The sequence below is a fragment of the Gracilinanus agilis genome, chromosome 4 (assembly GCF_016433145.1).
Source record: "Gracilinanus agilis isolate LMUSP501 chromosome 4, AgileGrace, whole genome shotgun sequence".
Classification (NCBI taxonomy): domain Eukaryota; kingdom Metazoa; phylum Chordata; class Mammalia; order Didelphimorphia; family Didelphidae; genus Gracilinanus; species Gracilinanus agilis.
The window spans coordinates 277,510,111-277,526,546 of record NC_058133.1 but is presented as its reverse complement, the minus strand read 5'-3'; the positions used below and the strand labels follow the sequence as shown (position 1 = coordinate 277,526,546).

Below are 16,436 nucleotides of genomic sequence, written 5' to 3'. Positions count from 1 at the left end.
AACATGACTAAATGGCTAGCTCGATGGCCAACCTTTAATTATGGGTCCCTTCTAGGACTAATTAGCTGATATTTCTTAGTCTTCCAATGATTTCTAAGACCGTCCTTCAAGTCTTTCCACCTTAGGAGCTTCTCAGTGTCTGCAGCCCCTGCTGGCATAGCCTTCCTGTACCTAGGGTCTCTTTCTTCCCTCGACAGTTTATCAAAGAACATTTGAGGATAATCATCAGAATAAATTGGCAGCTACCGACATCAGGTCTGCAGAATGCCTTGGAAAACGATCCCACTGAAGAGGATCACATACTGCCCGAATTGGGTCGCTGGTTAATTTTATCTTGGACCCACCTGCTACTCTCTGGGCACATAAGCAGCAATCTGTCCCATCTGTTTAACCCAGTACCCTCCCAGTGGTATTATCCGACACCCAAATGTGGTGGGCCTAAGGAGTAGGTAAAGAAACCAAGGTCATGAGTGATTGGAGAAGATGGGTGTCTTATAATGAGCAAGGTTTAAACATGGATGGCTAGGCTGAGCGCTACATTGGCATTCACCACATTAGAAAAGGTCCATTAGGCCTAGAACACGTTAAGAAAAACAAAACAAAACATGGGGCAGTGGCAGCTGGGTGGCTCCGTGGATGGAGAGTCAGGACTAGAGACAGGAGATCCTGGGTTCATATCCGACCTCAGACACTTCCTCACTGTGTGACCCTGGGCAAGCCACTTAACCCCCATTGCCTAGCCCTTATGGCTCTTCTGCCTTGGAACCAATAGAGTATTGATTCTAAGATGGAAGGTAAGGGGTTAAAAACCCCACCAGCACCCAGGTGATACTGATTCTAAGGCAGAGATGCAGTAAAGACTAAACAATGGGGTTTAGGCAATTTGCCCAGGGTCACCCTGCTAGGAAGTATCTGAGGCCACATTTGAACTCAGGATCTCCTGACACTAAATCCACAGCCTGAAGCAATTTTGATAAATCTTCCAGCAGATGGAAATGATGTACAGAAAAGGTTGTCTTGGTATTTGGCCAGGAATAGCCACTGACATCCTGGATGCCCTGAAGTCCTCGGGCACCACCGTGGACTATCCTCTGTGCCCAGAGGGGGTGGGAAGGCTCTCTCCCAATCCTTGGTATTTGCTTTTCCCCAGAAGCCCAGGCCAGGTGATTGCAAACAGGAGGTGGGGGGCCTGGTTGGGGGGTGCGTGGGGGAGTGGGGGGCAGGAAGGGGAAGACACTGTGAGGTGCACGGATGGATTTGGGAAGGATCGCCATAGTCCAGACACATTCTGACCTGTTTCTTTTCATTTTTATTTTAAAGGAGAAAAAAAAGTGCAAAACCCCATTTTCCAGTGTCAGCTGTGCCCCTCCCCCTCCCCCCAGACTCCTTCCCCACTACCTGGGGACAAATAGGCTCCACTTCCCACTTGGCCCCCCTCTCTTCTCATGCAACCCCCAACTGGGGTAGGTTAAGATAGAGGTGCCCCCCACGCCTCAGGGCCTGGTGCAGGATTGGGAACTGAAGGGGTACAAGTCCATCCCTTTGTTCACACTGCCCCCCCCCCGCCAGGCCTCCAGCCAGCGGCCCCTCACGGCTCTCATTAACCCCATTCTGGCCATTGCCCTGGGTGGGGGGGAAGGGCCCCTGGTTTGGGGGGACCTCCCTGTTGCCCCCCCTCCACTTTGCCCCGGGGCCAGCTCGGGGCGATTCTCCTCTTTGGGCAGGGGAGGAGGGTGTTCAGGGGAGAAGCTGGCCTCCAAGGAGGGAGGCAATGGGCAATATTCCCAAGGTTGAAATACCTTAATTAAAGCGGAGTGGGGGGAAGGAAGAGGCTTTAAATCTAATAAATTATTAGCGTTTTAGTGTCCGTGGGGGTGGGTTGGGAGAGGAAGGGCTGGGAGCAGGGGCTGAGCCACCAGGGCCTCCCCCTCCACTCACTGGTGGATCTCATTCTCTATGAGGCTCTCCACGTAGGATTGGAAGTCTGTGTCTGAGAGCTCCTCCTGGGTGATCAGAGTCTCCTCGTCGTGCCCCAAGGATAATGGGGGGGCCTCCTTCATGCCTCTGGGATTTGGAGAGGCCCCAGATACCCCGGACACACCAGACACTTCGGAGATCCTAGAGCCCCCGGAGCCACCAGAACCCCCAGAGTCCCCCGAATCCCTGTCTTCCTCGGAGTCCTGCAGGACCTGAGCGATGTACTTCTGTGGGGGAAACAAAGAGAGGGTGAGAGGAGGATGGGGGAAGCCACATCGTCCGATGGATGGTCTCTGAGGCCAGGCCCGTGGGGGCAGTCCTGGGAGTCCGTTTCTGTGGGTGCAGGCTGGGAGAGCCCTCCATCATCATCTCATCCAAGTGTTTTTTTTTTTTTTTTAAATTTTAAACCCTTAACTTCTGTGTATTGACTTATAGGTGGAAGAGTGGTAAGGGTAGGCAATGGGGGTCAAGTGACTTGTCCAGGGTCACACAGCTGGGAAGTGTCTGAGGCCGGATTTGAACCTAGGACCTCCCGTCTCTAGGCCTGGCTCTCAGTCCACTGAGCTACTCAGCTGCCCCCTCATCCAAGTGTTTTAAAGAGGAGGAAAACAGGCCTGGAGGTCAGTGACTTGCCCATGGCCGTAGGGCTACTAAGGAGCAGTCAGGATTTGAAACCAGGTCCTGTTTGATTATTAGAATCAAAACAATAAACATGTAATAAACATTTACTTATGTGTCGAGCAGGACTGGGCTAAAGGCTGAGGATACCAAACAAAAACCAAAGAAAAAGCAGGCCTTGCTCTTAAAGAGCTCACATCTGTCATTTATGCACCATTTAAGGTTCCCAAACTGTTTTCTTTAGAAATTCTGTGATCAGTGAGCAGCTGGGTGGCTCAGTAGATCAGGAGCCAGGCCTAGAGACAAGAGGTCCTGAGTTCCAATTTAGCCTCAGAACCTTCCCAGCTGTGAGACCTTGGCCAAGTCCCTTAACCCCCATTGCCTAGCCCTTACCACTGCCTTGTACAGATACTTAGTATCACTAATAAGACAGAAGAGACGTGTTTAAAAACAAACCGAACCAAAAACTTTGTGTTCCTTAATGAGACAAGGCCCATGACTTGTGGAGGGAGGACTATGGAAAACACCACAAATCTTCTATTCCCAACATGACTGTGATTTTCTCTCCCTGTGGGAAATCTTGGCATGCTGGGCACTTTGTGGGGAGGGGAGGAGCAGAGAAGAAGAGACACTCACTGCAGATTTGACAGCAGAGCGGGAACCATTGCCTCTGCCATCAACGGCATCCCCTCCTTCCGTGTGTTCAATCTGTGGGGCATGAAGGTTCAGCCATGAACAATTCAGAGGAACCACAGACCTGCAGAGCCTCTTTTCTCTTCCCCACCCTGCGGGTCCCAAGAGGCTCAGTCCAACAATGCCCAGAGCATCTTTGTTCCCACCTGGCTTCCCTGGTCACCCTGAAGTTAGTTTTTCAGAGATTCACCCTATGGTTGCAAAGATGGTTTTACACTGCTATCTTCTCTCATCTTACCTTGTAGTTGTGGGCACTGAAATATTTGAAGTATCCAAAGCAGAGGTGACACAGAGAGATGACAATGGTGATGACCAGGACCACAAACGTAAACATGGACGTGGGGGCCAAGAACCCTGTGTGGTTTGGAGAACAGGATTGGGGTGGGAAAGGATGTGGCTCCCTCAGCTTTTGTATAAAGTCCCTCCAGAGACATTTGCTCTTTGCCTCAGCTCTTCCTTCTTTCCTCTTATTTCTCAATCCCTTTGCTCCTTCCTGGGACCCTTAATTTCTTCCCCCATCTTCTCCCACTGTTTAACTCTCACCCCCTCCCCTGATTCTATTCTAGGTCAGGAAAAACTGGCTACATTTTCTCTTTCCTAACTGGCCTGAATGGACCCATGGGATTTAGCTTCCTAATATCAATGTCTGAAGACTGTCACCCCTGCCCCCACAACTAGGAGGTGTTCCCACCCTGTACCCACTCTTGTCACCCCATCTTCCCTCACCGGCACGTAAGATAGAGAAGAAGAGGAGCCAGAAGAGACAGAGGATGGGTGCCGCCACCACTTGGGTCACAGCCGCAGCATGGATTTTCTTGTCCAGCTTGGCCGGTAGGTATGCATAGTATAGGTTGTATCTGTCCACCAGATGCTTCAGCAGCATGTACATGAGTCCTAGGGGGACAGTTAGGCCAGTGCCCCAACCTCTGACCTCTAACCACCCCCTCCCCCACCCCACCATTATGAACCACAGCCCCATAGGGCAGTGACCTATCATTTGATTGATATGGGATAGAGCTTACAGTATTTTGAATGGGCATTTAGAATTACTCCTTTTCTGCCTCCCTCCCTCCCACCCCTGAAATTCTACCATTCCTTTAGAGCAGAGGCTCTTAGCCTGGGGGTCTATGAAATATTCTGGTAACTGTATTTCTATATAATTGGTTTTCTTTATAATCTTACATATTTTATCTTGTGCATTTAGAAATTATTCTGAGAAGGGGTGCCCTAGGCTCCACTGGATTACCAAAGGGGTCCACATGACACAAAAAAGGTTAAGAACCACTGATTTGGAGATTCAGCCATTTCTTTAGAATGCAAATGACTCTCATGTAGTCGGCCAGCACCTTAACTGGATCAGACATTGACATTTTAGTATGAATTAACTTATATTATCAGCCTCCTTCCTTGGCTAAACCCAACCAAGTTCCTTGAAAGGTTAGGAATTCTAGTGAAGGGATAGGAAGGGAGAAGAATGATAACTTTTGAGGACAATTCTAGAGAGAAGGGAGATTGGGGGTAGGTTAAAGAGAAGGGTGGGCTGGGGAAGGCTAACCAAGAAAATTCATCATTTTGCAGCTGGCTTTGCTCATGGGTACCTGGGAAAGGAATTAAGTTGCAATTTGCTTTGCCGAGGTACCTATTAATAATAGCTCAAGGAAGCTAAGGTTTGGGTGAAGACAACCAGTTACGGATAACTCTGCCCCACCAATGGCTGGCAGTTTAGGAGAGGTCTGTGCAAGCTGGGCGAGGTGCAGGAATCGCACGTTCTTGTCCTTTGTATTACTGTTTATTTCCCATGATGCTACAGAGAAATACCACAAAAGTATCTCTGTACCACAAGGAATGTTCTGACACTGAAAGTATGTGAATTCAGCCAAAGGATTCTTAAAGAGAATCATTAGTTACTCCTCCTGAAAATTATATCTGGGGTGGTTGCCTACCTTCCCTTCAGTGCTCTGTTCCTGAGTGCTTGCCCCACTAACCCAAAGGTTCCTCTTGGTCCTGAGGGCTCTCTTAAACGGGTCTAAGTGTATGTGCATGAGAATATGCACACGTATGAATATGTGAAAACCTGAATGAGTCTGTGTCTAATTACTCAGGTATGTGAGGACCTCTGAGACTGCCTGGACTTTTACCATACTGTCCCCCCTCCTCCCCTCCTTTTTGGCTTGAAGCCTGCAAGTGGCAGACCTGGGTTGGGCTGTTCTCCCCTCCCCCCCCCCCCCCCCAGGCCAGGTCCCAGACTGAGGCAGAGACCGGGTGGGAGGATTCAGGGGCTCTGACCTCCCAGTCCAGGGCTCTGTCCACTCGGGGCCAGGCCTGATCTAACCCTCATAGCCCAGCATAATGCTTCCCAAGATGGGGAGTGGCCCTAGCTAGGGAAGTCCCCCTCAGCAGGGCCCAAGTCCCGGCGCGGCGCTGCCTACCGAAGGGTACGATGATGGGGCAGGTGATGCTGTAGGTCATGACCACCGTGAAGACGCACATCATCCAGGCATAGGCCGCGCCAAACTGGAACTCGTAGGCCTGGTGCTGGGGGGGAGATGGGGCAGGGGAGGGGAGTGGGTGGCTCAGAGACTTCTGGGGACCAGAGAGGGAGGGAAACAGGGCAGGGATGGGCAGAGCTGGAAGGCCAGAGTGATAGAAGGAAAGCAGGAAAAATGATGGGTACAGGGAGAGGCAAGATGGATAGAGCGGGGGAAAAAGGCAAGGGAGGATGGATGAAGAGGGAAGGCAAATATGTATGGGGCAGGGGAAGGAGTGATGGAGGTAAAGGAAGATGTTATAGACAAAGGAAGGGGTGATGGAAGGTGAAGGAGAATAGAGGCGAGGGAGAGAGGATGTGGGGGAAGGGAAGGCAGGTGACAAGGAGATGGGAAGCTTGGAAGAATGGAAGGCCAGGGAGGGCAGAAGACAGAGGGGAAAGGGGCCGAGGGGCCAGAGGAGCTAGGGATGTGTGTGCGTGGTTGCATGAAGAGGTCAGAGGACAAAAAGCATGAGAAGGGAAAGACAGGCTTGCCTAGGTTCAGCTCCTTAGAAAAAGGATGGAGTGTCCCCTTGTGGCGTAAGAGCAGAAGGCTACCAGTCCTGTGGCTCGTCCCCACTCCAAAATCCTAACTCCCCACTCCCAACCTCATCTGTTTATGTCCTTCCCAATGCCCTCCCTTAAGCCCCTCCTCTCCCCACTGCTCTGCTCTCCCACCAGCTGCCCAGGCCCAGTGCCTGTGCTGTGTATGGGGGAGGCCCTCACCATACCCGCTTGACGTTGCGCCTTTCAGCGGCGGAGTGGGCGAGGCAGAGACGGATCATGTATAAGAGCAGCCCTGGGATTCGCAGCAGGTCCATGGCATTGCCGATGAAAGCCGAGGCAATGACGTAGTTGACAAAGAAGGCGCCGTTGTCCGGCAGGAACACACACCTGTGGGCACCATTGGTGCTCCACTACCGTGCCCAATTGTGAAGGGCACCATGAGGCTCAGTCCCCAATCCATATGCTTGCTGGCCTTTCCTCTCACAGCTATGGAGAGTGCTCTCTGTGGCCCTCTACCCTCTGTGTACTGCTCACCCCTCGAAATCCACCCTGACTGCGTTAATGATCAGAGACTTCCTGAGTATATCCCCATAGTTGTCCTACCCAGAGTAAGCACCAGAGAGTTCAGGTTCTCCCCCTCTTAGAGTATGTCTCAGATCAGAGACACCACTGAACTGTCTCGTGCACAGATCATCCACAGAGACCCTATATGTCCCAAAGAATACTCTCAGAGAGCTTGGACTCATTTGTCCCATCAGTGTTCCCCTAGACACCCCAGAAAGTATGTTCCACAGAGATTCACTGTTTCCATGGATAATATTACACACAGATTTCCATGGAATGTTCCCCTCAGACGTCCCAAAATATGCTCCAACTGAGCACATTCCTACAAAGGTTTTGCCCACTGTGAGCACCAAGGAATGTGTGCAATGGACACTCCAATATGACCTTAGAAATCCCACCCCAGGCATGTGTGCACCCAGACACCCAGACTGTGCTTCAGAGATTCCCAGTGTGCATTTCCTGCAGATGTTCTACACCACAAACAGTTTGGAGGATGCTCCAAGGGAGGGCCCTCAGATGCCCCTAGAGCAGGTGTCCTATAGACAGACACACCTTGATGTGGGTTTTGGACTTCCAGGATGAGACCACTATAGTGCTGGTCTCCAGACACCAAGAAAGTGTACCCTCAAGAGAGACCACCGGAAAGTTTCCTCACAGATACCACACCCACAGAGATACCCCAAAGTATGTCCCCAGACACCCCACTCACAGAAACCACTTGAATGTGGAACCATCAGCAATAAATCTAGATGTGCTGGAGTTTGTCTTTCTTCACGATTAATGCCTTTTGACCTTTTTTTCTATCCCCAGTGCTTAGTAAATGTTTATTGGCTGACTCGCCCATAGGCCCCCACAGACACTATTAGAACAGGGGCTCCCAGGCAAACTAGCCCAGATATCCCCTGGCCAGGGTATGTACTCTCAGAGTAGAGGTGCCTTCTAGAGTGTATGTCCCTACAGACAGACACTCAGTGTGGCTCTTAGATTTCCAGAGCACAACTCACCCTCAACCTTGACCCAATCAACCTATCTACAGAAACCACTAGAATATATTATGTTCCTACAGATACCTCAGAGTTTGTGAACAGTGATATCTTCAGTATATGTGCCTGTTTTAGGGCAATCTCAGCCCACTGCCAGATTCTAAGATGCCCAAAGCAGCCACCCAGTTATCCCCCTTTCCAACAGTCCCTACCATCTTGAAATAGACCGATAGTCTGCCTTTCCCCATGGATATACCAGCCATAAAGACCCCCAGAAGTGTCCCTGGACACCCCCAACAAATAGTCTGCCTCTTCATTGACGCCACTCTCCTTTCCCTATAGGAGGCCATGATTGTTCTGTGGTTCCCTCCACCTTTCTTGTCATCTAGATGTCCCCCCTCCACTCCTGTGTACCCTCGGTCACTCACTCAAACCGAATGGCCGCTTCAGCCAAAAACTTCTTGTCGAAGAGCCAGCGGAAAAAGAAGTCCAAGCTGTAGGAGGGTGAATGAGAAGGTGCTGGTAAGAGGCAATCCTCACCTCTTCCCTATTCTCTTTCCCTCCCACCTCCCAGGGATTGGCCTCTCTGTTTCTTCTCCTCCTTTGGGGGAGTTCTACCCTAGGGAGACAAGAGATCCAGGGGGCAGGTGCCCAACCTCCCTTTGCTCCCTCATGAGGGTGAAACAAGGAGGGAACTCTCTACCTGTTATTGAGTCCCAACTCCTACCTGGTCAGGCCCAGAGAAGGCAGCAGCAGTACCATGAAGATCAAGAAGGTGTAGCATTTGTGCATGGTTGTTCTGTTCTCTCCAGAGCTGGAGCGGGACAGGGAAGAGTCATCATTTTGGCCATTAACATCATCAGTTTGGGGCAGCAGTACCCTGCTCCCTACCAACCACTATTTCTTTCTTTCCCTTCTCTTCAAAGGATTGGGGAAGACTGAGAACAAGAAGTGACCTAGACATCCTCTTGTTCTGTTTCTACCTTCCTCTTGAAGCCTTTCCTAATGCCCTACTTATTCTTTCTTTCCTCAAAGCATCTTATCTCTGAATTTAACTCCATCCTCTGCCCCTACCAGAGAATGTAAACTTCTGGAGGGCAGATCAATTTTTTTGCTTTTTATTCCCAGGGTCTCCTCATTCTTGGGCGATAAATTGAAGAAAGTGAAGGAAAAAAGGGAAGTGATTTCTCTAAGTTGTCCCAGAAAAGTAACACCTAGGATCTGAAGCCTTGGTTCCTCCGCCAAGCCCCATGGCCTTTCTCCCCCCCACCAGGGGAGCACAGGCTAGGAGGCAGTGAAGCTGAGCCTGCGCATCTCACCGTGTCCAGTGACTCTCTAGGAAGGTGGAGTAGTAGACGATGGTGGGGAGCAGGGCTGAGAAGCACCACAGCAGCAAAGTGGGGAAGAACTGGGTGATGATAGGGTTCTGTGGGAAGGACAAAGGAAAGAGGCGATGACATCAGAAGACCTGGATTTGCCCTATCCCGGCCCGAGCCGCTGTCTCTAGCCAACATTCTCTTGTCTCCCATTAATCAAATGGCTATTCTGGGTGGGAAACTTTTGAGATGCCAATACAAGATCCTGGGAGAATATGTACTAGTATGAACAAGGCCTCTGTAGAATGGGAAACGCTCTTGGAGGTCACTTTGTCCAGATTGTTGGTCTTAAGAAAAGTGACTTGCTTGAAGCCACCCAGCTAATTAGTAGCAGAGCTAGGACTAAAATCTAGGTCAACTGATCCTCAGGCTAGCATGTGAACATGTTTGTGTGTGTGTGTGTGTGTGCATGCATGTGTATAAGTCATTGGTTCCCAGAAGAATATCCCTCAGGGTTGGTGGGTAGGGGATATGAACAAGAGCACTGGCAAAAAGAACAGAGCTGAAGAAAGAGGATTTTACTGGACAGGGGGCTGGAGAGGCTAATACTGAAATAGCCACATGGTGGAAGGGTTGAGGTGTTTCGAGGCAGGGAAAGGGGGAGAAAGGAGTTTAGAGCCTCTTTAGCTAGACCTCAGAAAGCAGGTACATAATCTTTCTATTTTTCTTACTACCTAGCACTGCACATACAAGGTACTTAATAAATTCATGAGGGTTCACAGACAGAACCCTATGCATCTGATTATCCCAGGAAGACACTTATGGACCTCTAAGACAAAAGCATCAGAGCATTTAGAAACGGAAAATACCTTAAAGATTATATCATCCAACTCTTTCAGTTTTTTTAAACACTTACTTTCTATCTTAGTAGCAACTCTAAGGCAGAAGGGCCAGGGCTAGGCAATGGGGTTTAAGTGACTTGACCAGGGTCACACAGCTAGGAAGTATCTCAGACTGCATTTGAACTCAGGTCTTTGTGTCTCTAGGCCTGGTGTTCCATCCACTGTGCCACCTAGCTGCCCCTTGACCCTCTCATTTTAAAGATGAAAAATCCAGGTCTAGATTTTGTACAAGGAGGGGAACAGAGGCAGCCAGCAGGAAGTCAGTGTTGTGTGTTATCTTACGTTCCAGTGGTCCACATAGGGGCTGAGGACTAGAGAAGAAGGACTGAGGTTGGGGGAAGAGAATCTCACATTGAGGAATTCCACAGGCTTGGTGACATTGAACTTGTCCATTGTGGTGATGATGATGGCAGGAGTGGTGAGGAAAAACAGCAGGAGGAAGAGCACCACATTGATAATCAGACATCGAAACCACCAGGTGAAGCCACGAATGGAGAGGTTCTCCCTGTAAGAATGTATATCGTATGTGGAAGGGAAGAATGTCATCACAGGAGATGCCTCTTCTTCTCGAGGCTTTCTCATCAGGACCACCCTCTCCCCTCCATGCAGTCCCTCTCAGCCCTATCTTCCCACACCAGATTGTGAAGACCTGACCCAGGAGACTCTCCAAAGCCTCTCCTCAATGGCCTTCCTAGCCTCCTTGACAATCCCGGACCACGTGCCTAAGCCTTTGCTCTTACCAGTAGATGTTCTGAGGGTCAGGGGCAAAAGAGACCGTCCAGTTGTTGATGTTCAGGGAGTCGCTGCAGGATGAGCTCCGGGGCTCCCCCTGACACGTAAAGCCTTGCCAGTTACATGCATTAAAGTCCTTTAGGATACTGTAGAAGGGGAAAGGTTGACAGAATATTCGATTTAGATGCAGAGGGAGATGACAATGGAGAGAACACTGAGAGAAAAAGAGAAGAGGCTATGGGTGGAAGAAGAAGAGATGATGGCACTGGGGGACACAAGACAGAGTTGGAGGGGCACTGGCACAGAAGCCCTCACAGTGAAGAACATGAGAATGAGATGTATGCTGGCCCATTATGAAGCTCCCAAAATGGTATCTTTAGAAGTAGCAGCTGGGAGTCAGAAGATATGGCAAGGTCACAAATTGAGATTCTGGTGGTAGGATTTAGGGAGATTTGAGGGGCAGGCAATCTCCCTGGGCTTACAGGGCAGCGATGCTCTCATTGTGGAAGGTCACAAAAGCCATGCCCAGTGGCTTTTGGTTCACTTTCTCCTGCTCCTGTTTGTACTCTTCTTTCAGCTTCTGCTCCAACTCCGTGTAGTACTGGATGGCCTCCACCTGTGGAAGAGGAGAGGTGGGGATGAGGAATTCACAGAGAGAATGGGTTTCAGGGTTTCAGAGAGAAAGATAGGCATTTTTAGTGCAGGATCAGGCAAGAGAGAAGAGGGAATTTAGGGAAAGAGAAGGATCTCTTTTCATACAAAACAATCCCCTAAGATAAACACTTCAAGTGTCATTAATCCCATTTTACAGATAAAGCAACTGAGCTTCAGAGATATCAAGCAGCTTGCCTCAGGTCCTCCAGTTATTAAGTGGCAGAACTAAGTGTTGGTCCCATTTAGATCACACTCTCCTGTCCCTTGCCTATGCTGGGTCTTCTGGATGCAGGGGTGAGGTGTGTGTGTGTGGGGAGGGCTCGGGAAGGGGAAGGTTACTGGAGGACAGAGAGGGGGCTGTTGGTAGGCACAGGCACAAACCTGCCTCTGGGTGTGTGTGTGGGATGGGTTGAGTAGATAGCAGTGCCCATGTTCCCAGCATTTCATAGGTGTTTTGGCATTTCTGTAGGGTTGGATTTTTTCTGGGGAGCATAGGCCTCTGTGCACATTCTTGTATTTGCCCTTTTGTGTATCTCCCCATTTCTCTTCCCCTTCAGTGTTGCCCTGGAGGGCCCAGGAGCCCTACCTCTTCACAGCCTCGTACAACACAGCAACAGAGGTGCCCACAAGGCTTGGGGTTGATCATGGTGGGAGTGCTCTCTCTGGCCCGCAGGTTGCTGAAGTATATCCTTCCTCGTTCTGCCTCCTTCCTGTGGGACCCAGGGGACAAGACTACCCATTAATAGTGTGGCAGGGTAGGGGTAATGCCCTGACTTTTCACTCTGCTATCACCTTCCATCCCTGAGGGTCCTCTGTCCAGTCTAGGTGTCAGGGAGCTCAGCTGACTTTGAAGGTCATTGAGCCCTTGAGAGGTCTTTCTCTCTATTTACCTGCCTCTGGATGGGATTATACAGACAAAAAAGAGAGGAAGGGAAAAGTTTCGTTTATTAGAGCTCTCTAAAAAAAGTTATAATCATAGCCTTCTTGGTGGTTCCCCTGGACTTTACATGTCAATTCGCCAAGTCCTTCCTGAAGTCTAGCCTGAGTTCTTCAAGCTACACTCATAGTTTCTACACCTCTAGAAGGGAGAGAAAAATGGAAGTGCCCCCTCTTCCATGGCCTCTTTCAGAGAACTACTTACCTCTGATCTTCCAGAGACATCAGTTTGGCGACGTTGTAGCAAGGACGAGCTTCAAGCACTGTGCAGTTGGGATACGCCTCCCTATGACATAGTTCCCCATCACCATCTGTGAGGGGCATGGCCTTCCACCAATGCACCCAACAAGTCTTCTCCCTAGGACACAACTTAGCAACTGTTCTTCCCCTCCTCCTTGCCCACGTGGCCATGCTGGTGCTCAGCCTGCAGAGGGAGGAGCTAGGAAGGTCAGGGGAGGCCCTAGTAGATGCAGAAAGGGACGTGGGGTTGACTCACTCAAAGTGCTTCTTGATATTTTCTGATTCTGCATACTTGGAGATGCCATTGATGAAGAGGGTGCGCTTCACCTGGGGGAAGGGGAATGTGGAAGGTGGTTCACTCTGCTAGATCCTAACATTTTTAGGGGTAGCAGAGCACTCACTATGGGAGGTACAGAGTCTGGGCAGGGCCTGAGGCCAGAGAACGGCTTACGGTGGTGGTGGGAGGTGGTACTAGGGCTTGAGGGAGAAGATGGGACCATGTTGGAGAGGGCAGACATTGAAGACTAAAGACATCAGGTAGAAGATCTGGACAGAACATAGAGTCTCCCTATCTGTTCCCTTATTGTATGAGGATTTTCATCAGGGGAGGTGTTTGTTGGATGAGGTGGAGACGGGGAGAAAGGACAGGAAGGGGGATAAGAAAAAAAACAACAGAGTAGGGAGGAAGTAGAAGACAAAGTGAGGAACCCAAGGGAAAAGAGGATGGAGAAGACAGAGAAAAGGGAAAGATGAGAGAACATAGGAAAAGAGGGGACTAAAGAGAATGAAGAAATGGTAGTAATGGATTTGAGGCTGGGGATTGATATGGGTGCAGCATGTCTCTTTAATTTTTGCTTACCAGGTCATCTTCTTTATAGCGCAGCTTGGAGGTATGTCTTCGCATAGTATACACAGTGAGTAGTAGGTATAGGAAGGCGAAAGAGGTGTGCAGCCATAGCCGGTTGTTACTGCAAAAGAAATGGGGAATTTGAGGGAGGCTGTCTCTAGTTGGGATTCAAACCCTGTTCTCTAAAGCACTAAACTATGCATTAAATATTTCACTTTGGGAACTCTACATTTCTTACTCTCTCAAAAAGGTTATGATGTTTGTCCTGTCTCTCCTCTAACTCAATCCTAGACTGAAAATTCACTGTCTACAAGGTTCATTACTGGTATGGGCCCTCCTCGCCTGATCCCTAGACTATTGAATTAGTCTTTGGTTGGTGTCCTTGTCTTAAATCTCTTGCCACTCAGTTCTATCCTTCACTCAGCTATGAAAATCAGCCTCTTGAAGTACACATTTGATTATGTTACTCCTATTCCATAAACTCTACTGGCTCTTTCTAGAGTACCTGCAAGATTACCTATAAACTTCTGTTGACTTTTAAAGACTTTTCTACTTTTCCAGTCTTCTTTTTTTAACCTATACCTTCTTAGACTGATACTAAGTAGTGGTTCCAAGGCTGAAGAGAAGGGCGGGCTAGGCAATTGGAGTTAAGTGACTTGCCCAGGGTCTTTCTATCACATAGCTTGGAAGGGTCTGAGGCCACATTTGAACCAAGGACCTCCCATCTCCAGGCTCTATCCACTGACCCATCTAGTTGCCCCCTTTTCCAGTCTTCTTACCTTTTATATTCTCAATGGCTCAATGATAGTGGCCTCCTGGATATTCCTTTCACATTTTACTCCATCTCCTGACTGGTCTCTGCCTTCTGGCTTCCTAGTTTCCTTCAAGTTTCAGCTCAAACCCCACCTTTTGCAGGAAGTCTTTCCAGGTACCCTTCAATGCTCTTTCTTCTAAGATCATCTCTTGTTTATCCTGACTAGATCTTGCTCATATGTGTTTTCATATTGTCTCCCCATTACACTAAGCTCCTTGAGAGCAGGGACTGTTTCGTTTCTTGCTTTTCATTGTATCCCCAGAGCTCAGCTGAGTACCTGGTATACAGTAGGTACTTAATAAATATTTGTTCACTTGACACCTCCTGGGAGTAGCCCCATGTACTAAAGTGTCTGACAGTGGGGAGTCAAGAGACTTGAGAGGCAGAGGCCTGACTCCACCACTAACCAGTTGTATGATGGACAAAATTCCTTTTCCCTATTTGCATCCCAGTTAGTGTTTGTAAAATGAAAATATTCATACTATGTGCTCTACAGGTTGTCTCTGGAGAGCTCCCCTTACTCCAAAGCCCAGTCTCTGTGTTGGTGATGTTACAGGTTAAGTGCTCTCTCCTGTTGCAGTTTAAGATCATCTCCTCTTATTGGAGGCCTCTCTCTCCAGGGGTTTTTCTCTTGCTCCATTCCCCACTCTTGTTTCCTTCATTGAGCAACCCTGACATTTTCCTGCTGATTGTATTCCAACTCAGGCATCTCTTATCCCTTTGCCCATGCTCTTGGTTTCTTTCCTCATTCCTCTTTTGAGCCCCGTGTTATGCTCACCCTGTGCTCACCCTGTTTCACACTAGCGTCTATCTTCCCCTTTGGTCAGACTGCCCTACTCTTACCTTGAGTCTAGGTTGGCAATGGTGGTTCTCCCAAAGCTGTAGGGGTTGTTTTCTTGGGGTAGAGGAAAAGAGAAAAAAGACAGGAAGCTGTCAGCATCAGAAATTGGCCCATTTCCTGTTCCCTGGTGCTTGGCATATTGTAAGAGTTTTTCATTCATTCATCATTCATTCAAGTCATTTCCCTTCCCTTCCTTCCCCTCACTGACCCAGCAGGTTCCCTGAGAAGTTGACAGGAAGCACAATGCCCACGGAGAGAACACCTGCGACCGCAAGCAGACCAATGATGTGCCGCTGGAATGTCAGGTAGTGTACTGCATCACCCCCACACTTGTCCAAGATCTCCTCATCCCTGGGGAGCAGGATGGAAGGGGAAGGGAGGCAGGAGATGGGGAAGGATATAGAATCAGAACAAGTGGAGGGGGGAAGGGCAATGGCCATTCCCTTCTCCTAACCTTTGGCTTTCACACTTGTATTTGCCTACTTTTTTCAGATAGGAAATAGCATCCCTTTGACCTCCCTTCTTGCTGTAAGGGGATGCAGGATATGGTGTGTGTGTGTGTGTGAGAGAGAGAGAGAGAGAGAGAGAGAGAGAGAGAGAGGGGGGGGGGGGAGGATTAGAGAAGGAAGAGGGAACAGAAAAGGAAGAAGGATAAATAAGGAAAAAGAGAGGACGAGGGAAGAAAGAGGCATATGTTGATGTCACCTCAAATTTTCTGGTCTTCTAGCTCAGCAACCGCCACCCCCCTACCCCCAATTCCCATATTTATCTTCACTTAACTTCACTTAACTGCAACCACCTCATTTAACTTCAACCACTGCTCAGGACCAGACCTTTAGGTATGATAATTTCCCATCTTTCACCTCTACTCATACCCATTATTCTTCATAAAACTATTCTGTCCTTGCTGACACCTCCATTACCTCTACACAAATCCTGTTGGACAAGCTTGGCCTTGGTCTCATTTTTCTCTTTTCACACTCATGGTCCTATAGTTGGCCATCTCAGTTACACCCACTTCTGAACCCTTGAATCACTTGTCTTTTTGTTCTATCTCTGCTCACACCTTGCAAAATCGAAGACTGGAGTTACTTTTACCAAAGGATTGACTCCAAAGTCTTGTCTTTTGTCTGTCCTGCCATATGAGGTTCACCTGGGTCCTCACTACTGCATGGCAATTCTTTTCTTACTGGATTAATTATCACATTACCCTATAGTAGCTGTCCCAAACAACTGCTTCTCTTTGAAGTTTTGGGTCATTCCTTCCCCCCTCTCTCCCTCCCTC

General features: G+C 49.1%; 1 protein-coding gene across 2 annotated transcripts in view; it reads right to left on the bottom strand.

Moving 5' to 3' along the window:
* Nucleotides 1-1,291: 1,291 nt before the first annotated feature.
* TMEM63B (transmembrane protein 63B) overlaps nucleotides 1,292-16,436 on the bottom strand; it is a 36,423-nt gene continuing 21,278 nt past the window's right edge. The window contains exons 6-24 of one of the 2 annotated variants that reach the window (XM_044674718.1): nucleotides 15,360-15,502; nucleotides 15,154-15,205; nucleotides 13,509-13,617; nucleotides 12,906-12,976; nucleotides 12,615-12,695; nucleotides 12,060-12,183; nucleotides 11,302-11,435; nucleotides 10,828-10,965; nucleotides 10,439-10,592; nucleotides 9,189-9,295; nucleotides 8,597-8,683; nucleotides 8,298-8,363; nucleotides 6,547-6,709; nucleotides 5,718-5,823; nucleotides 4,015-4,182; nucleotides 3,527-3,642; nucleotides 3,232-3,303; nucleotides 2,100-2,204; nucleotides 1,292-2,054 (exon numbers count right to left, since the gene is read on the bottom strand). In XM_044674718.1, coding sequence (XP_044530653.1) covers nucleotides 1,935-2,054; nucleotides 2,100-2,204; nucleotides 3,232-3,303; nucleotides 3,527-3,642; nucleotides 4,015-4,182; nucleotides 5,718-5,823; nucleotides 6,547-6,709; nucleotides 8,298-8,363; nucleotides 8,597-8,683; nucleotides 9,189-9,295; nucleotides 10,439-10,592; nucleotides 10,828-10,965; nucleotides 11,302-11,435; nucleotides 12,060-12,183; nucleotides 12,615-12,695; nucleotides 12,906-12,976; nucleotides 13,509-13,617; nucleotides 15,154-15,205; nucleotides 15,360-15,502 — 2,116 coding nt within the window. In that variant the 3' untranslated portion in view covers nucleotides 1,292-1,934. Of the gene's footprint in view, nucleotides 2,205-3,231; nucleotides 3,304-3,526; nucleotides 3,643-4,014; nucleotides 4,183-5,717; nucleotides 5,824-6,546; nucleotides 6,710-8,297; nucleotides 8,364-8,596; nucleotides 8,684-9,188; nucleotides 9,296-10,438; nucleotides 10,593-10,827; nucleotides 10,966-11,301; nucleotides 11,436-12,059; nucleotides 12,184-12,614; nucleotides 12,696-12,905; nucleotides 12,977-13,508; nucleotides 13,618-15,153; nucleotides 15,206-15,359; nucleotides 15,503-16,436 lie in introns of both variants that reach the window. The other variant, XM_044674717.1, reaches the window with a different exon arrangement.